Here is a 22,085-nt window from a genome sequence, read left to right on the forward strand (position 1 = left end):
TTAGTTTCTTTCGCCTGTCTAATTGCTCTGGACAGTGTTTCGAGAACTATGTTGAACAGAAGTGGTGAGAGAGGGCATCCCTGTTTTGTTCCAGATTTTAGAGGGAATGCCTTCAATTTTTCTCCATTCAGAATGATGCTAGCCTGAGGCTTAGCATAGATTGCTTTTACAATATTGAGGTATGTTCCTGTTATCCCTAGTTTTTCTAGAGTTTTGAACATAAAGGGATGCTGTACTTTGTCGAATGCTTTTTCCGCATCTATCGAGATGATCATATGGTTCTTATTTTTAAGTCTATTGATGTGGTGAATAACATTTATTGATTTCTGTATATTGAACCAGCCTTGCATCCCAGGGATGAATCCTACTTGATCATGGTGCACAATTTTTTTGATATGTTTTTGTATCCGATTTGCCAGAATTTTATTGAGGATTTTTGCATCTAGGTTCATTAGAGATATTGGTCTGTAGTTTTCTTTCTTTGAAGTGTCTTTGTCTGGTTTAGGAATCAGGGTGATGTTGGCCTCGTAGAATGAATTTGGAAGTTCTCCCTCTTTTTCTATTTCCTGAAGTAGCTTGAAAAGTATTGGCATTAGTTCCTCTTTAAAGGTTTTGTAAAACTCTGCTGTATACCCATCCGGTCCTGGGCTTTTCTTAGTTGGTAGTCTTTTGATGGTTTCTTCTATTTCCTCAATTGATATTCGTCTGTTTAGGTTGTCTATGTCCTCCTGACTCAATCTGGGCAGATCATATGACTTAAGAAATTTATCTATGCCTTCAATATCTTCTAATTTATTGGAGTATAAGGATTCAAAATAATTTCTGATTATCTTCTGTATTTCTGAAGTGTCTGTTGTGATATTGCCTTTTTAATCCCATATGCTTGTAATTTGAGTTCTCTCTCTTCTTCTCTTCGTTAGCACGGCTAAGGGTCTGTCGAATTTATTTATTTTTTCAAAGAACCAACTTTTAGTTTTGTCAATTTTTTCAATTGTTTCTTTTGTTTCGATTTCATTAATTTCAGCTCTGATTTTCATTATTTCTTGCCTTCTACTTCTTTTGCTGTTGTTTTGCTCTTCTTTTTCAAGGATTTTGAGATGAAGTATGAGATCATTTATTTGTTGTTTTTTTCTTTTTTTAAGGAATGAACTCCAAGCAATGAATTTTCCTCTTAGAACTGCTTTCAATGTGTCCCATAGATTCCGATATGTTGTGTCTGTGTTTTCATTTATCTCTAAGAATTTTTTTTAATTTCCTCCTTGATGTCTTCTATAACCCATTGATCATTCAGTAACCTATTGTTCATTCTCCAAGTGATGCATGATTTTTCCTTCCTTCTTTTATCGTTGATTTTCAGTTTCATTCCATTATGATCAGATAAGATGCATGGTATTATCTCTACTCCTTTATATTGTCTAAGAGTTGCCCTGTGACATAATATATGATCTATTTTTGAGAAGGATCCATGTGCTGAGAAAAAAGTGTAACTGCTTGATGTTGGGTGGTATATTCTATATGTGTCAATTAAGTGTAGGTTATTAATTGTGTTACTGAGTTCTATAGTTTCCTTATTCAACTTTTGTTTGGAAGATCTGTCCAGTGGTGAGAGAGGTGTGTTGAAGTCTCCCATGATTATTGTATGGTGGTCTATTAGACTCTTGAACTTGAGAAGAGTTTGATGAACATAGCTGCACCATTGTTTGGGGCATATATATTTATGATTGTTATGTCTTGTTGGTGTATGGTTCCCTTAAGCAATATGTAGTGTCCCTCTTTATCCCTTTTGATTAACTTTGGCTTGAAGTCTATTTTATTTGATATGAGTATGGACACTCCTGCTTGTTTCCGAAGTCCATATAAGTGATATGATTTTTCCCAACCTTTCACCTTCAGCCTATGTATGTCTTTTCCTATCAAATGCGTCTCCTGTAGGCAGCATATTGTTGGGTCTTGTTTTGTGATCCATTCTACTAGCCTGTGTCTCTTAATTGGTGAGTTTAAGCCACTAACATTTAGGGTTATTATTGAGATATGGGTTGTTCTTCCAGCCATATTTGTTTATTTCTGTTACTAAACATGGTTTGTTTTCCTCTTTGATTATTTTCCCCCCCTTTACTGTCCTACCTCCCACTGTTGGTTTTCATTGTTATTTTCCATTTCCTCTTCCTGTAATGTTTTGCCGAGGATGTTTTGAAGACATGGTTTTCTAGCTGCAAATTATTTTGTTTATCGTGGAAGGTTTTAATTTCATCTTCCATCCTGAAGCTTAATTTTGCTGGATAGACAATTCTTGGTTGGAACCCATTTTCTTTCAGTGTTTGAAATATGTTATTCCAAGATCTTCTAGCTTTCGGAGTCTGTATTGAAAGGTCAGCTGTTATCCTGATTGGCTTACCCCTAAATGTAATCTGCTTCCTTTCTCTTGTAGCTTTTAAAATTCTCTCCTTATTCTGTATGTTGGGCATCTTCATTATAATGTGTCTAGGTGTGGATCTCTTATGATTTTGCACATTCGGCGTCCTGTAGGCTTCTAGGATTTGGGATTCTGTCTCATTCTTCAAGTCTGGGAAGTTTTCTCGTATTATTTCATTGAATAGACTGCTCATTCCTTTGGTTTGGAGCTCTGTACCTTCCTGTATCCCAATGACTCTTAAGTTTGGTCTCTTTATGTTATCCCATATTTCTTGGATGTTCTGCTCATGGTTTCTTAACAGTCTTGCTGAGCCGTCTATGTTCTTTTCAAGTTGAAATACTTTGTCTTCATTGTCTGATGTTCTGTCTTCTAAGTGTTCTACTCTGCTGGTAGTATTCTCAATTGAGTTTTTAAGTTGGTTTTTTGCTTCCTGCATTTCTAGGATTTCTGTTTGTTTTTTATAACCTCTATCTCCCTGTATAGTTGATCTTTTGCTTCCTGGATTTGTTTGTGTAATTCATTGTCAAAGTGATCTTTCATTGTCTGATTTTGCTGTCTAATGTCTTCCTTGAGACTCCAGATCATCTAAAGCATGTACATCCTGAATTCTTTATCTGACATTCCATCTGCTGCAGCTGTTACCTCTTCTAAAGTTGAGGTGACCTGCATTGCTTGTGGTCGTTTCTTTCCTTGTCTTTTCATACTGCTTGCGTTTCTTTCTGCTTGGTGAAACTGTTGTGTTTTTGAAAATTTTTTCCCCCCTATATATTTATATTGCTCTTGTATAGTTGAAAAGTCTCTCTTGCAGGGTCGGGCGGCAGTCTGCCTACCTTGCAGGCGCGGGCGGCGGCTCTGCCCTGCCCCTCCTACCACGCCCGCGGGCTGCTGGGCCTGTTCTGCCGGTCGGTCTCAGGTCTGCCTACCTTGCGGGCGTGGGTGGCGGCTCTGCTGTGCCCCTACTCCAATTGGGGTTACATGACTACCACGCCGGCGGGCCGGTGGGCCGCTGGGCCTGTTCCGGGCGCGGGCAGCGGCTCTGCTCTGCCCCTCTGGCTTGATGACAAAGTGAGAGAGACTCGGGTGTTTGTGACTCACTTTCTTTACCAGGAGACCAACTGTTTCTGTCGCTGCTGGTATCGAAGTTCTCTCCTCTGCTGCTTTCTGATGACATCAGATCTCTGCCATGTTGGTATCCCATGCGAATGGCAGCATTTCGTTCCCTTTGCCGGGTGACCAAAGCAACGGGCGAGTCCTCAGAAGCCCCGTCTCAGTCCTGTTGCCACTGCCTATGAAGGCTCGGTTGGTATTTACCTCCACAGTATTCAGCAGGACCCGGACTGAGAAGCAGTTTCCGCGGATTCTTTAACCCTGGGCCAGAGCAGTTCCGGGAGCCGGAATTCGGCCGCTCCGTGCTCGGTGTATGTTCTGATAGGAGCAGGCTCCAAGAAGCAGTTTCCGCGGGTTATTTAGCACTGAGCCTGAGTAATTTGTCTGCGAGCCGCAGGCGAATGGCAGCCTGAAATTACCTGTTCTATGGCTGAATGAGCTGCGATCAGTCGCAAACAGGGATGGTGACGTCAGCTCTCCAAGATGGTGGCCGCTGGCTTCCTCTGTGGTCTGACCGGTGTGGAGAACAGAATTGGACCGCTTCCTTCCCCCGTCTCAAACCCAGAATTCAGCACTGAGTACGGTGATTGCACAGCTGGCAGAAGCCCGCAGAAACTGCAGCGCTGTATCTTTGCATTGCTATCTCCTCGTTTCCCAGCGCGCGCCGCAGACACTAGCCGGGGGGCAATTTGCTGAATAAGCAGCGTGACCCTCCATGCGGACAAATCTCTCGCGTTTGAGCCCCCGTAGCTGAATCTCGTGCGATGGAAATCCTTCCTCTAGGTTTTGGAGCACCCCAATTTTGCTGGAAATTCCTAACAAGATAGCTTTTAGCCGTTCTAACTCGTCATTCTCCCGCACGGTGACGCGGTACACGGGGGTAATGCTCTCCCTTCGCCGCCATCTTCCCAGAAACTCCCCCATTATCTTTTTAATGAGGGGTTTGCATTTATATGGCTCATACAAATTTTGAAGTCTCCCATTTGTTTATTATCTGAATTCCTTTCCAGTAACTGACCTTTCTAGTCATGAATATTTTTTTCCTACAAGTCAAGGAAATAAGTCAATAAATGGAATTTGGGAAAAACGAAAGAGGAGGTCAGTGGCCTTGTCTAGGTTCCTTTGCCACAAAACTGAAGGGTGGTTGGAATGTTATTTATATATCTAAACAATGTTTTCATTTACAGGAAAATCATTTACTTATTGATTTGTCAACTCTCCAGTTACAAAAATTGATATCTAAACTCCCCTGACAGAATACAGAACAAAATCTCTGAAGGCCTCAGAGGGCTTCCAGCATCCGTGCAACAGCGTTAATACCCAGGTCCTCAAACCCCAGCAAGGGCAGGGGCTCCTGAGCTCCAGGTGGTATTTAAAGACACAGTCTCCACAAGAAATGAAGAGGAACAATTTCACCAGCCATAAAATTCATATCAGTAATACAATTATATTGGAAACATGTAACATTCATTCAGGATAAGGAGGATGCATGTTTAAAAAAAAACTGTTGAAGGCGGCATTAGAGGCTATTTCTGATATTTTTTCTGAAAATTATGGGGAATACCCCCCCATTATTATTCAGTTGGAGAGCAACACCCAGCAGCTGGAACAACTTGAGATGCACCATCTTTAGCACTTATGAACTATGGGGACCATCCTCTGCCAAGGCACAGGTCCAGGGCTCGCTCAACACCTGCTATCCAATTCTCTCCCACCTTCCCGTTCTCTTCTTCCCTGATAATACAGGTATTATCTGTATTAAGTGGCCCAAATTCCTTCCAAAAGAAAAGTGAACTGACAATCTTAAGTGATACTGAAGAGGTTAAAGGATAAAGGCTTAAGAACCATTTTCAAGTATATCTGCAAGTCTGAAAACCCAATTAAAACCACTGCTAGAGTTGGGCTTTTTTGTATTTATGTATCTATTTTTTGAGCAGGGCTACCAGGGATTGAACCCAGAGGCACTTTACCACTGAGCTTCATCCACCTCCCTTTTTATTTTTTAAGATAGTCTTGCTAAGTTGCTGAGGTTCACCTCAAACTTATGATCCTCCTGCCTCAGCCTCCCAAGTTGCTGGAATTACAGGCATGAAGCACTCTGCCTGACTTGGAATTGGAATCTTAAGTGTTCCACAAAGGTCCATGTGTTAAAGACTCCATCCCTCAGGTGCTGCTGGTGGAACCTTTAACAGGTGTGGCCCAGTGAGTGTTCCTTGGGGCACTGAGAACAGGTCTTTGGAGGGAATAGTGGAACTCTCACTCTTTTCTCTCTTTTGCTTCCTGAACACAAGGTGAATGCAGCCAAAATGTGCAGCCATAGGTCCACAGCAATGGGACCAACTGATCACAGATGAAAACTGTGAAAACTAACCATTTCTCTTTATTAGCTGATGATCTCAGGCACTTGTTACAGTAATGGAAGTTGACTGACACAACTACTAACATAGCTTTTAAAAGAAAGAAAGAAAAGGATATCCTGATATTACTGCTGTGAGTGAGAATACAGAAGTTTCCATTTCCTTACCTGTTCACTATTCTTCAGAGAAACAATGAAGCTATTGTGGAGAGTTTCCAGGTGGGCAAGCGATTTCTCTAGATGATTCAAAGCATCCACGTAGGTAACCTTAGAATCACTAGCTTCTTCAATGTTTTCTTCTGCATTTCTTTTCCTTGGCTTCTCAATAAAATGTTTGACTATTTTAATGGCCTTTCTAGTCATCTCTTCACGTGCTTCCACAGATAGCTTTTTTTTTTTAAAAAAAAAAAAAAAAGGGCTTTAAACAACAGTGAGACAAACCATCTTGTATTATTATATATGGTATATTCAATAAGGCATTAGTAAGGTAGTGAAAATCAAAGTAAAATTTTAATATTAACAATTTAGCCAATGAACAGGATTTTCACTAGTTTTTCTTTTGTAGAAGAGAACAAAAACAGTGAGGTATCATTTGTACTATTAAATTAGAACTATAAATTTCAAAATGATAATGATCAATTAGGCAATGCTGAGATAGAGAAATCAATATTCATACTAACAGAGCAAAAATGAGTCATTTCTACAAATCACATTTCTAGTTATAGTTATTTATTATGAGGAAATAATTCAAAAGAAATGTAAGCATGAAGATTTTTAACTAGAACAAGTCTCTAAAAATCTTCAAAAGCAATCTAATTGACAAGAGAAATGATGACTAGTTTATGACAAATTATTGGTTAGCATATTATGCAGTCATTAAAACTGAAATTAGAAAAAGAGGATAGCTATTTTGAAAAATGCTTATCATAAATTGTTAAATTTTAGAGATCAGGATATTAAAAACTATACCAAGCGTACATTAAAATATAAATGATATCTGTACAGGATATGTTTTTTGAATACAACATATATGCACACATAAAAATAGATATATTCTTTTGCCTATAAATGTTCATATACATGTACATGTGTATATATGTGTGTATATATATTTATATATACATATATACATACACACATATGTATATTAATAAACACCAAAAAAAGTGACAATGAAGGTACTGGAATTATAAACAATTTTTTTCTTCTCCACTTTCCAAGTATTCTGTAACAATTCATTTATTCACTGACACATGTCAGTCTGTGTTTGGTAATGCAGGGGCTGTATTTTTCTAATAATATTAAAAATATTAAGCTTATCCTCATGAATATAAAATAAAGTCTAAACTTTACCCATTTTGATGGGGAAACTAGATACCTCTGAGCAATTCTTGGTGCCCTCTGAAGCCCTGATTTATGTTATTTTGAATTGTGGATTCTGGCTTTCTGTCAACTACTCAAGCCCATTTTTAGTATATCCTTAAAAGGATGTGTTTGTGTTTATAAAAAAAAAAAAAAAAAAGAAAATTCCTAAGACAAAAATCTCAATTTTCCCTATTATTTCTCTGCCCCCGCCCCCTGCAGTACTGCTCTTCCACTATACCACTGAGCTATATCCCCAGCCCTTTGAATTTTATTTTTGAGACAGGGTCTTGCTAAGTTGCTGAGGCCAGCCTTGAACCTGCAATCCTCCTGCCTCAGTTCCCGAGTTGCTATAATTTCAGGTGTGCACCAGTGCCCCCAGCTTCCCTATTATTTCTTAAGATCAGTCACTGTACATCTCTGGTTATTCTGAAAAGTAGGAATAGTCTTAAACAGAAGTCATCAGTGGCCACACTAGGAGGTATACCTCCACTAATCCACAATTTCTTATCTGCTACTTCCAAGTCACTCTACTCAGAATCATTAGCTTCAAATAGTGAAAGCTGACATTTTCTTAATCCCACATAAATATTGATAAAAGGTATCTTTAGGAAAGTACTACTTCCATTAAATTGTAACTTTTTATTCCCCCTGCTCTGCAAAGGCAGCTTCATGACAAGTTCTATAGCCTCCCCCCTTCTCAGACTTCTGCCTCTAAGCACCTATGGCATAAAAATAATCAGAAGTCACCAATGCTGGAAAGAATGAATTACATTCTTCTCCCTTTCCCTCAACAAACAGTGAACTCCTCCCTGTAGTTTAGAAGTACAAGATACTAGAAAGTATGTTTAACTCAAGGGACTCCCTTTCTTCCACCATGTGCATGGAGAGACTAAGATCAGGATAGTTACGTGAAAAGAGTAAAAACTAGAACCCAGAGCATACGGTTACCCAGAGGACACTACCTACCACTGTCCCTCACACAGTTGCCTCTTCGTCACCTGTTCATCCAGGCAGGCTCTGCCAGAGTATGTTGCTTAAATGCTGAATAAGAATCAATATTGTACAGTGAATCTTTCTATTATATTTGTTTGTCCCAAGAAATAAAATTTAGACAATGATTTTTTTTAATATATCAGTTTGCAAATACTCTTCCTGCCCTATTATGCACTGTGGAAGAGAATAAATTGGTAAGACAGTAGGGAAGTGCAGGTGATTCACAGGAACAGGAAGTGAGATTCCAGAAGAAACAATGGGTCCCTAAGCCCTTAGGTCCAGATGCAACCTTTGCTGTCCAAGGCTTAACTTGCCATTGCCAAGCAACCCTGGAATGAATGCACGGCAAGCAGGAAGCACACTAAACTCAAAGCCTGTGTAGCACTGACTCCCAGGGTGACTGCAGGCACTTTGAGCCTTAGTTGCCTTCATTTATAAAATGAAAAAATGTCATCTACTGTCTGATGTACAAAGTACTTTGAGCCTTAGTTGCCTTCATTTACAAAATATGAAAAAATGTCATCTACTGTCTGATGTCATTTCTTAAAAATGAGATAATACATAAAATGATCACTATAAAACCTTCCTCATAGCAAGTACTCAATAAATGGAAGGTGAATTTTAATTTGACCAACTGATAAAATATACAGGCTAACTTCTTCTTGTTGGTTTTTCATCTAATAAATTGTCTTGTAATTCTCTTTCAGAAGAACCTTTTTTATAATCTCCTCAAATTTCTCAGCATAGAAGACAAGGATCTTCACAAACCAGCTCCAAGCCAACCCTCTGGCCTTATAACTGTAAGCCACAACCTAGGCTCCAGCCAGGCTTATCATTCCCAGTTGTCAGTACACATCTGTCGTCTCAATAAAATGCTGGCTTCCCTTGTCTTAGCATGGACAATTCCTAGCCATGTTTCAATACTTTGCAAACAAAGGGTCAACTCCGACTCATGAGCCCCTACAGCAAGTCCACTGGCAAGTCGTCCGCTCTATGTGCATGACCCACTCTGTCCCCTGCACCTAGGGCCTGGCTCCTTAGCACTGCCGAGTCTGGAGCTCACATTAACACTGCTGTCATGAAGCTTGATGTGGATCATGAGAGGCAAAGTGACTGTTTTCAGGAGTTAAAACTGACCTCATGGGGCTGGGGATATGGCTCAAGCGGTAGCGCGCTCACCTGGCATGTGTGCAGCCCGGGTTCGATCCTCAGCACCACATACAAAGATGTTGTGCCTGCCGATAACTAAAAAATAAATATTAAAATTCTCCCCCTCTCTACCTCTCTTTAAAAAAAAAATGACCTCATTATCACGGAGGCATAAGAAAAGGCATTTCTCCTATTTTAAGTGATCCTTCCAGATAACTCAATAACCTGATGCTTGATATAAATAAATATAGCCCAACTTTGGTGAGATAGCCAGGAACTCCAAGCAGCAGAATGCTAATATGAAAAAGATGGAAGGGCTCTTCTTTCACTAGGCATCTGACTTCATTCAAGTTTTTCACCACTTCATAAAAACAGGTCCACTGCTTAAAGACTCCAGAGTGTGGTTAAGAATTATAATTTTAACGCTAAATTTATGTCTAGCTGATTTATTTTATTTAAAATGTTCCATGATGAGTGGAGAAGAAAAAAGAAATGATTAAAGAAATGTTTCAGAGTAAGAAATAGCAATTTCTTTTTTATACCTGGTGGCCATGCAGTACCTTTATTCTTAACATTCTTTTTGAAAACCATAGCATTAACATGTCCGTCATATGCATTACTACTATAATGTAGTAAATGAAGATGTTTTAAGCTATTTTCTGCAGTAATTAATAATTGTTATTAATGTAGATTTTGTGAAATTAAGGTAAGTGGCTAAATTATTCCATCCCTCAATAAAGAGGTATGAGCATCTATTTCCCAGGCCCCACAGAAAATGGAGATACAATCATGAGCCACGATCACCAAGAAACTACAAATATTTGGGGCCAAGACAATGGAGGTGGAATAGCTGGGGTCAACTATGACATTAGCAAATCTTATTGGGGTCTAGATTCAAAATATACCTACACTCTGGGCTGGGGATACAGCTCAGTTGGAGTTCTTGCCTCACATGCAGAAGGCCCTGGGTTCGATCCCCAGCACTCCACACACACACCCCTAAACTCTAAGATTTACAGCACTTCCCCTCTCAGCACTGTTCTCAGACACCATCACCCTTCACAGAGTGCTGCAATAGTTGCAAGGTGCCTCCCAATATGACAGAGAACACAAGCACCCATCCACTCCACTGTATTTGTCAATGTCCTTGCAGTCAGGTTAAGCCATGTTCCAGCTAATTAAATCCAAGTGGAAAGTGTGTTATTTCTGAGCCAAAGCAACAAAAAGTTCACACAGATCCCTATCCATTCTCCCTTCTTTCTCAACCACAGCAACGGGGAAGTGTGCAGGGCCCAGAGGCCAGCGGCTGCTAAAACAAACGCAGAGCCTCCACCACCCTGGATCATAAGTGATTTTTATGCCATAGGGTCTTTTACAGTCTTTCACTGAACTAGGAAAACAAAGGAGTATTAACCTTCTGACTGTTGAGACACTACACATACCTAAGCCTATTCTGACATACACCATGTACTAAGGGTAAGGCAATATGTGGCTTTGGTTTTCAGATTAGATGTTGCAAAAATAGTTATCTGTTATTCTATAATGAACTATTTAATAAAACTATTGCCCATGGTAATGTCAGGTGCAGATCATATCCCTAAGGAACTTGTGGCACCAGACACTGGAAAATGGAACATTGATAATGTGTGTTGGATGTTACAGATGCTGTGGTTAACTATCACAAGAAAGAAATGACATTGTTCAGACTGTGTAGGACTGAAATGGAACTGTGAAATAGCAGAAATTCAAGGGCTTATGGGGTTAAAAAAAAAAAAAAAAGAGTAGTAAATCTAGACCCCAGTAGTAAAAGATAAGATTGAGAATCCACAGATAACAAATGCCAGGTAAAACCTTTAGGAGATTAAAGTGCTTCAGGGGAAAGATAAACCAAGGGTGTGACATCTCGTAAATTTTTTTCAATTGTCCAAAATGACTCAGGGCAGAGATTCAATTAATGATGTGGTCTTCCACAGACACCTGACAGCTTTAAGATAGCTCCTTTTAAATTGAGAGACTATGTATAGGGTGATACACTAAAGATATATAGTATCTGAGAATAATGTCTCAAAAACAAATAAGCAAATAAAAAGAGCCTGGAGATGTGGTTATGGGCATGTGTTGGTAAAAGATATCAAATATGTAAGAACTCTACTAAATTTCTGAGATAGTGGTGCTGCCCAAGAAACCAGAAGCCTGGACTAAAGGTGACTGTGATTGGGTAGGAGACCCTCAATGTTACACAAAATTACATATAAGAGGTTGTGAGGGGAAAGGGGAGGGGGAAACAAGGGAGAGAATTGAACAGCAGCAGATGAGGTAGAGAGGAAAGATGGGAGGGGAGGGGAGGGGGGATAGTAGGGGATAGGAAAGGTAGCAGAATACAACAGTCACTAATATGCCATTATGTAAAAATGTGAGTGTGTAACCGATGTGATTCTGCAATTTGTATTTGGGGTAAAACTGGGAGTTCATAACTCAATTGAGTCAAATGTATGAAAGATGATATATCATGAGCTTTGTAATGTTTTGAACAACCAATAAAAAAAAAAGAAAATGCAGAAAAGACAAAACACATGCTAAAAAAAAAAACAAACAACACTTGGGCCTTCAACACTCTTCAGGCAGCTTCAAAGTGGGCTCAAGCCTCTAGCATCACTCCACATGTGGCTACAGAAGAAAGTCGAAGAGACTTCCCTGGCAGGTAAGCCTGAAGTCAAGGGGCAAAGGTCAAAAGGGAGGCCCCTGGAAAGCCCCACAGAGACGTAATGAAGGAATATTACCTGCCTCAACAGGGATCCCCACAGCTGCAGAGCAGACAGTACTGTCAAGAATCTCCTGCATCCTCCCCTTCCAAGGTGTTTGACAGAGTTACCTGAGCCTGCTTCACCATATAAACTGTGTGTCCTGGTAGGTATGGGAAAGCAAAGCAGTAGATTTGCCTATTTAACCCACAAATTGGATCAGAGCTGGACCTGATGCACAGCCTACCCAGGATTAGGTTGGCTTGGAGTTCTATAATGACCCAGTGGGCCCTGGCAGAGGGTGGCATGTATTCTGTGGCAGGAAGGATGCTTGGTGGACTGAAGGGGTAAGCTAGAACTGACACATTCCACCTATACCCTCTACTTCTCAACCCCATGTCATTATGTGACAAAGATGGGCCCTATGTGACAAGATGGGCCCACAAAATGTGAGAGGAAACTCATGGTTCACCCTGGGCTGGGGCAATCACAACCCATTTTCCAGTGCCCCCTCTTTTCATGAGGTGCCTAAGACGACCCCAAGTGGCTCTGGACATGGAAGGAGAATTTTGTGGTGTTCAGTCTCGGTGATTACAGGGTCAGTTTGTTACTTCCAGCATTACCTAGTAGCAAAGATATTTTAAAACACAGATGGGATAATGCCACTCCACTGCTCAGATCCACTGACTATTGTCCCATTTACTAAGAATAAACCCCGTCTTCAAGGCCAAGACACTGGCCCCCTCTGTCCCTCGAAGCCCTGCACTTGTCCTCTACTTGAAATGCTCTTCTAGGCCCCTAACACTCAGGGCACTCTCCACCCTTTTCTCCTTACCCTCCTTTATATTTTTCTTCATAACTAACCTACTGGGTTTCTATTTGTTTACGGCCTGCCACAGAAGCACTTCCGGAGTGTAGACTGTGGCTCAGACATAACACACACCCTTTGAACAGAGTGTTGAACTCAGTGAACCAAGAGTTTCAGATAGACAACAGCCAAGCACAGTTGCGGGAGTAGGAAGGTCCATGCCAATACGAGGTATATAACACGAGAGCACTTTGTAGTTTACCTAGGGCAGGAGAGTAAGGGGCCGAGGCAGGCTTCTTCGCAGGCCACAGAGAGTCTTTGTTACATACTCTGTTGTTTATTTGGGTTTTGCCATCCTTTAAAAGGATATAAAAGTCAGTTGTAGCTAAGAGCTGTACAAAAGACAATGGGCTAAACTTAACCTGCAGGTCACAGTTTACTAAACCCTGGCTTATAATACTAAAAAACTATAGTTGGAAAGACAAGGTGAGAATAAATTGTAAGTGAATGCTAGGTTAACTAGGGAATGTGATTTGGAGTCACTGAGGGCAACTGTATATTAAGAAGAGTTTTACATGAAGATGGCCTATTAGAGCCAGATTTAAAACACACCGTAAGATCATCCAATTTCTCAGAAAAATATAGAACTTCAGTTATTTGAGAAAGTAAATCTTATCTGTTCTCAGGCCTCCCTTACCTGTCCTTCCAGAACCAGTTCATGAATTCAATTCTTTGGGGAATCTGCACTGACATCATCTCCTTCCCAGGTGACAAGTCACTTCCATGCCTTCCTAAGGCACTCTGCTCACCTAGGTCAAAGAATGTACCACACTGCACCTAGATCCTCTGGTTATCTGTGCACCTCCTGACTAAACACTGCCATCCTTCAGGAAGAAATTGTGCTTTCCAACTCTTTGTATTCCTAGCACCCAATACAATGTATGGTACTTTAAAAACCAACAGTAAATGACTGCTAACAATTGAACAATTCTGATTAACATGAACTTTAAAAGTGCAATAAAATTCCACGTTCTCAACATATCCCAAGTTGCCCATGGTCTGAAATGCTCTAGTAGTTCCAGATCACCTAGCAACACTGCAGTATGGTATTCCCACGAAGTGGGCCCAAGAAGACAGGAACTGAAAAGGACATATAAGACTTAAAACAAAAATCAGGCCTAAATGTACAGTAGCATAAGAATGGCAGGTTGTAGCAATCAAAAAGTCATTCAGGAAAAGGTATGAGGACATCAAACTACCGATGGCTTTCCAATTATTCATTCATTGGACATCCACTGAGTACACACTGTGCACCTGTCTTAGGCTAGGTCCTAGTTACAAACATAATTAAATAAGTCTCTGTCCCTAGATATGTCGAAGTGTAGTTGGAAATAAAAAAAGATGAGACACCATGAAAAGGCATAGCTTTCATATAACTTGATGCTGTGGAATCAGATGCAGTAATGCATGCCTGTAATCCCAGTGACTTAGGAGGCTGAAGCAGGAGAATCACAAGTTCAGGGTCAACAAGTTAGCTAAACCCCGTCTCAAAAATAAAAAAAAAAATGAAGAAGGCTGAGGATGCAGCTCAATGGTAAAGCACCCCTGGGTTCAATCAATGACCCCTTGTCTTCCTACTCACTCCCCTCCATCTCGCTCTTCCTTCCTCTTTTCATGCTCAATACTGAGTGTGTACTGGGCCTATAATTGATATGAGGAATACAAAGATAAACTAAGACATAGCCTCTGTCTTTGAAGAACATGTACCACTTTTTAGGTAATGGCTCTATGCAGAATTCACCAACACAATGTCCATCATCTGCAGGCACTTAAGACTGATAAGGTCCACTAGGTAGACTTTTTGTTGTTGTTGTTGTTAATAAACACAGCATGACTTTGAACCTAAAGCTAACATTTAGAAAACGGCAGGTGACTTAAGAAAACCCAGCAGATACCTACAGAGTGAGGTAGAAAAATCAGAGCTTACCTACAGTTTATGTTGCTAAAAGCAACTATATAAAATATTAGGAAAGTCAAGAGAAAACTTATTGATATATTTTTAGCATCTAAGTTGGGAGATTGAAAACAATTTCTTTGAGTAATGAAAGACAGATATTCTTTTTAGGTTCCCATTTACTAACTCACCCCACTTTCCCTCCATCTCTTCCTTCTCCTTTTCATGCTCAACACTGAGTGTGCCCTAGGCTGGAAGTGGTATCAGGAATACAAAGATAAACTAAGACACAATCTCTATCTTTAAAGAACATACATCCTAACAGAAAAGTCAACCCCAAAGTAATCCCAGTGGAGAAAAGTCAACCCCAAAGTAATCCCAGTGGCTCGGAAGGCTGAGACAGGAGGATCGCAGGTTCAAAGCTAGTCTCAGCAAATGCTAAGTAACTCATTGAGACCCTGTCTCTAAATAAAATACAAAATAGGGCTGCGGATGTGGTTCAGTGGTCAAGTGCCCCCGAGTTCAATCCCTGGTACCAAAAGAAAAAAAGAAAAAGTGAACATTTATAAAATGTGACAGACATATAAAAAGGCAATTTCAAAAAGAAATATGAAATGTAAATGAGAAATTTAGAAGAGTATATGGGGACATTAAAAAAAAATCTGGTTTAAGGAGACAAAAAAAAAAAAAGGTGTCATAAAGGAGGTGATAACTGAACCAGGACTTGCAGGGGGACCAAGAACTCACGTGGAAAAGGGAGGAAGAAAAAAACTGAGGCAGAGAGAACATCTTGAGGAATTAAACAAAGGCTTGCATAAAAGAGAATGTTCTATGGTCACAACTCTCAATCTTTTTTTGTGCTTCAGAATACCTCAGGAACACAGTATATTCTTGCCAAAAACAGTGGCTCAAGACTTCAAGGAGTCTCCTGGGGTAGAGAAACAAATGCAAAGCAGCAGCTAGCAGTATGTTTGGGGATAACAGGAGACAGTTTCTGAAAAAGATCAAAATACCCCAGGAGTTTGATCCCCAAGGCTTAACACTGTTCTTCCCCAAGTCTCCCCACCACACAATTCCTAGAACAGCTCTTGGTGGTGGCAGTTGTGTGTGTTCAGGCAAGGGACTGTCCTGCAGGAGATGCAAGGGAAGGCTAGGCCACCACGGGTGCCAGGTGGAGAAACAAGACATTGTCTTTAGGCCAATGCTTCTCCAACTGGTCCATGTGTCCCAGTACACAAGGCCTTCCAAAGGCACACACATAGAAATGTAGAAAATTGTTCCTCTGCTATCTTCTCTAAATATTTTTTTCCTAAAACTAATCTTCTTGAGAACATGTGAATCCCGCTCTTTCTATCAATGACCTTTGTCCACCTACACTAGAAAGACAGCCTCTCACTATTCCTGAATATGACTCTGATATGTTGTCCCAGTGTCTATAAATCAACAACCTAACAAAGAACAATCCAAAATATTGAGATATAGTAGGACTCCAAGGACTGGATAACAAATTTCTTTTTGCATGTCACAAAATTTCCAAATCTTTGCTTTCAACAAAATTTATTAAGGATATAATTGAAGTGTCAGCTGATAAATCACAGAAAATAATTTTCAATAATAGTTCACTATACGGGCTGGGGTTGTGGCTCAGTGTCAGTGCTTGTCTCGCACATGTGAGGTATTGGGTTCCATCCTCAGCAACACATGAAAATAAATTAAAAATATTGTGTTCATGTAAAATTTAAAAGAATGTTTAAAAATAGTTCATTATATAATTTTTAGTCTATAACTTGGAGGACATTCAAAGAATTGAGTGGTCCTGTGACAACAAAGCCCCCACCACTTATCTAAGTGAACAAAGTTTTTAAGTATTTATGCCTACAAAAATATAAACTATCAAAGAAAAAGAACCCATAGTGGACACAATCTCAACCTGACCATAAGTAAGTCATCCAAGGGCACATAACACAATTAAAAGCAACATTTAAATCCCTATTCATCTCATTAAGATGTGCATTTTGAACTTAATTTTATTTTTTAAATAAATATCAAAAAATGTAACACATCTATGTTGCTCTGATACATACTGCAACAATACAATGATGCAATTTTTTTAAAAAAAAATCTTACAACCCTATGGTCACAATTTTTAAATGTTAATTTCTATTTACATAATTATTTCTGATATAGAGAAACAGACTTTTAAGCATGAATACCTTGTATAAATACAATTATATGAAAGTAAGGATTGCAAAAACTCCTGGTACAAAATGACTCCATTCAAATCCCTGCACTTATAGACCTGACCAAACTCTAGCATGGCCCCTGGTCACCTTGATAAAATGCCTGCTGAGGTAGCTCCAAGTTGCCAGCAGAATTTACTATTTGTTCAAGCCAGCACCAGTGATGGGCCAGTAGGCCCCCTAAATGCCTTTAAGAGCAATTATTTTAGAAAGCTCCTTATTAAAGTCCTTTCTCTTCCCCTTTGGGTTGTCAACCTTCCACCACCCAGCACTGTCTCTGGGAGGACCTGGAGCTGTCTCTGAAACAAACACGCAGAAGATAGCTCCCATTCTCCTCCCAGTCCTGGTGGAAGGGAGAGACCTTGCAACTTGCTCACTTACCTTCTGTCGTGAAGGTAACAGGAGAGAAGTTTGTCTCTCTGGATTAGCTCCAATTAGCAAGCATGGCTGGTCCAGCCAATTCGGCTCAGTGCCCTTCAGCACACCCCAGCAATCCCAACAAAGTTGAGCTCGATTTATAATGGTCGTTCCTCACTCTACAGTACCTCTTACTAGGTAGAACCCATCTTTACCCCCCCCCCTTTTTTTTTTTTTTTAACTAGGCTCCAGCCTTACCTCCCTTGGAAAGAAAGAGGAAAAGAAATGATGTATCCTTTTTGACTACCTTGGACCTGCTTATTCTTATACTTTTTAAGGGGATAGAGATAAATAGCAAATTACTGTCATGCATAGCTTACCGTGGATATAAACAGGGCTATGGAACAGTTTTATTTTACAGTTTGTTTTTTCTGAGGAAGTTTTAATTTTAAAGGTCAATATTTAAAACAGGCTGGAAGTTGTGTTCTGCTTTGTAATCATTTTAGGTTATGATCAAATATCATGTGTGTTGGAGGGGATTCAAGTTATTCTCTTAGGTATTACATGAGTAAAAAAGGTTCAAGTCCACTGCTTCGGAAACCTATCTCCTTAAGGTGTTATGTAGAACACCTGTATCAAAATCAAAAAAGCATGTTAAATTCCTGGGTCCTCAGACTTACTGACTCAATCCATGGCGGGGGGGGGGGGGGAACCTTGGTATTAGTGGAAATTATATTCTGCATATATACCTTTATTACTTTTAATGTGGTGCTGGGATCAAAACCAGTGCCTCACGCATGCTCTGCAAGTGCTCTACCACTGAGTCACAACCCAAGCCTCTGTTTGCTGTTTTTAATGCTGATCACAATGCTCTAAACTAACAATTTATAACACACAGTTTGTAACACACCTATATATCAGCTCCAAGGACAGGATAACTTATAGGGGCCAGCAAACAAGCAATTATAAAAGAGACCAAATTATCTAGGCTATCTTTAACTGATTTTTTAAAGAAATATTTTTAGGTGGACACAATATCATTATTTTGTTTTTAATGTGGTGCTGAGAATCAAACCCAGTGCCTCACACATGCTAGGCGAGTGCGTTACCACTTGTGCCACATCCCCAGCCCTTTAACTGATTTTTTTTTTTTTTCCCAGAAAGAAATCACTTTTTGCTAATAACTGAATAGCTCATCTGTGCTCTACCAGCAAACATTGCAGGTGGCTTATTTATGCTCACTCTCCTCACAGACTGTGAGGCCTGAGTGCCTAGTGCTTAGTTATTCCTTTAATTTGCAGTGCTTAGTTCAGTACATCAGTATTATTTTAAAATTATAAACACAAGATATTATGAAACAGTGTTTTAAATATGCAGCTTCAGGTGAAAATTAAGTTAAAATGTTTGCTTTTATACAATTGAGTATAATTCAAATACAAAAATACAACTGCCTATTTTATCACATTTGTTTATACACTTAACAAGAAATCAACAATAATTCTTTTTTGCCTCAATTATCCATTACTTATATAAGAGAGGCTCAGAGGCCACTCTTCTTTGCCCTTTGCTTTCCACAGTAACCACAGAAAGGGATTCTTTCGTCAAGTGCAAGCACTCTCTCTTTGAGCAATGACATAAGCTAACACAGGGCTAAGTTCTTCAACAGTTTGAAGGTCACCTTTATCTTAACTGAGGCAGCACAAAGAATGTTAGAAATGGGATGAAATGTGGCTGCAAATAGCAAAGAATTCTACTATCAATCTTTGTTGTGCACACACAGGTTTTAAAATTTGAAAGCATTCATAGCGTGGCACAATGGTCCATTCCTCTAATTCCAGAGACTCAGAGGCTGAGGCAAGAGGATCGCAAGTTTGAGACCCGTCTCACCATAATTTGATGAGACCCCCAACTCAAAATTAAAAAAAAAAAAAAGTGGCCGGGGATATAGCTCAGTGCTTTTAAAGCACACCTGGGTTCAATTCCCAGTACCAAAAAGAAAAAAAAAAAAAAAGCATTCATTCACATTTTCCCTTTAAAGGTCTCCTATCACACGCATGCCCATGATATATACAACTGTTATGATTAAGATCAAAGTACATCTTAAGTAAATTTCTATAAAACCAAGTGTAAATATGAAAATCTAGATCCCTACCCTCCCCACCTTTTGGCAGTGCTGGAGAGCAAACCTAGGGCCTCACACTCACTAGGCATAAAAAGGAAGGTGAAAGTCCTCAACCTGTTCCTATATTACTGTGCTGCTTCTAGAAGAACTAGTGATGTATCTAAGATCTATCAAGATTCAGTTTAATTCACCATGTCGAGAGGCTACAACAGGATGAAACTACCCAGATTTCCTTGGGTCCTTGTTGATTTAAAATTGCTTTGCTCTGCTCTCTCCATGAAAATTTTTCTTACCTGGGGACCAAATGGCATCAATCACTCCCACATAGAGGTGGCATGAAAAATCCCTCATCAGACCAGGTGAACTGGACATGCAGTGGTTATATGATGAAGGAGCTTTGATACGTGACTAAACAAAAGGCTAACTAGTAGATGGAACTTTTCAAAGGATATTTACATAAACACATTATGAAAACAAACACAGACACACGCACTACAATAACGATCATAAAGCTAGCGCACTTGGCCCTGACACCAACACTTGGCCCTTCACCCCTGGTCCTGTCAAACATTGCAGGAGCCTTCACATGGGGGTTTCCCTGTCTCCAGGATGGCACCTTCTACTCCCTTATCCAATCACCTAGTGATCTTTCTAAAGTAAAAGTTTGACAATATCACTATTTGGTTTAAAACCAATGTCCTACTCCCAGGAACAAGTCTAACCCTTCAGCCAGGTCTACAGGCCCTTCCTCACTTCTAGCCTCACCCCTTCACTTCCATTTATCCCACATTACTTGTAGTTAACTGAAAGAACTATGTTATTTCATCCTTTTATTAACATTACTAAATCTGTCTGAACTATCCCTCCCCTTCTACTCTTTCCCACTATGGTGCTCAAAACACACATTCTCATTGGTAAAGACTTAGCTGCAATACCTCCTTTACCACAGGGCCTTTGCTGATACACCCCTGGCCCTACTGACTCAACCATGAACCATTTCTACCTTCCTGATGACCATCTTTCACTATTTACCACCTTCATCTCCAAAGAGCGCCCCTTTGCTGTCAAGCAGGGGAAACTAGTATCCTAGGTTGAAATGCTACAGGATCTTCCCATGGGTGCCAATACCTGACAAAGCAGAAGGCATTCAGATGAAAGAGCAGAGAGCACAGCTTTTGATTATAAATCCCTTCACTGCATGGGCAGAGTATATTTATAAAATAGCAATTAGGAGATAAATCTGTAAGTTTGAAGGGTACTTAAACAACAGTGGGGAGCTTACAGGATGAACGCAGAATTGAGGGATAAGGAAGATCACATCACTGCAGATTTACAGTTGAATAATAAACAGCTGTGGAACTATGAAGTCTGCCAGAAAGAGAAGACCATTTCAGGAAAGAGGTTATTTTCAGACTCCTTCCCCCCCCCCACTGCTTTTTTCATGTTAAAATATGCTTTAATATTGGCTGCACATTATTCCGAGATCATTTATTTATTCCTCTGTCTTCCCCAAGATTTACACCCGCTATGAATTCAGAACCCACATGCTTCATGGGAAGAGGGTGCAGTCCTTCTTGCAGCCGGTTAATGAAGAGTCTGTGAGGGCTGCAGAAATACACCAGTGGGGCTCAGCGGCCTGCCAGACTCCTCCTTGGGAGCTGAAGGCATTATCAATTATGATTGCGCTGCACACATGGTCTTTTGGCCAATTTTCAGTCTCTTACTAAATTATTACTTTAGTCAATTTGAAATAATTTTCCAAGCACAAACAGAGAATGAGTTCTCAGCTTGCCCGTTAGGCCAATAATCACGATCACCCCAGATGGGCTTACACAGCCAAATTTCTCAGGCAAGGAAGGTAGTGGAAAGCCAGACTTCAGGAGCAGGCCTATATGTGAATCCTGATTTTGTCACTCCTAGCTCAGGAAACACTGGAGCAGTTACTTAACTTTCTTGGGACTTATTTTTTATTCCTGTTAAAATGGTGATAAGATTATTTACTTCACAGGGCTTTTGTGACAATTCACTAAGTAATATTCTCTTCCTACTCTTACAGTATCTGGATGTGAAGAGGGAGATGGAGGGAAGTGCTTAATCTAATCCACTATTCCAGTGAAGTCTGGTTGATGACGATAGACTTTTGGAAACATTAGTTCCTTGTTATCATAAGGTGACACTGACAGACATTTGAGAAGCAATTCTTAGCCTTTTCTATAGTTCACAACACTCAGAATGAACGTTATACCCAAAACTCCCTTTGAGGAAGCAACCAGAAGAGCTTGTTACAAATAGTTCACCTACTTGGCAATAAAAATCATTCATAAATGCCTCAGCCAGCTGATGCTGTGAAAGGCAGCCATGGAAACTGAGTAGTGTGCTGTGACGTGGCTAGCCACAAGAGCTGTCCTGCCAGGTTCTACACTGGAGTCACACACAACCAAAAAGGATCGTCTCTTGGAAATGTTAATGTGTCTCGGTTG

At 40.0% G+C, this 22,085-nt stretch overlaps 1 protein-coding gene across 2 annotated transcripts in view; it reads right to left on the reverse strand.

Annotated features, from left to right (window-relative positions):
* The window catches only part of Nbas (NBAS subunit of NRZ tethering complex), a 340,725-nt gene that overhangs the window by 52,694 nt on the left and 265,946 nt on the right, over positions 1-22,085 (reverse strand). For both annotated transcript variants that reach the window (XM_071601352.1, XM_071601351.1), the window contains exon 45: positions 6,045-6,263. In XM_071601352.1, the coding sequence (XP_071457453.1) occupies positions 6,045-6,263 (219 nt within the window). The remainder of the gene's footprint in view (positions 1-6,044; positions 6,264-22,085) is intronic.

The sequence above is a fragment of the Marmota flaviventris genome, chromosome 14 (genome assembly GCF_047511675.1).
Source record: "Marmota flaviventris isolate mMarFla1 chromosome 14, mMarFla1.hap1, whole genome shotgun sequence".
NCBI lineage: Eukaryota > Metazoa > Chordata > Mammalia > Rodentia > Sciuridae > Marmota > Marmota flaviventris.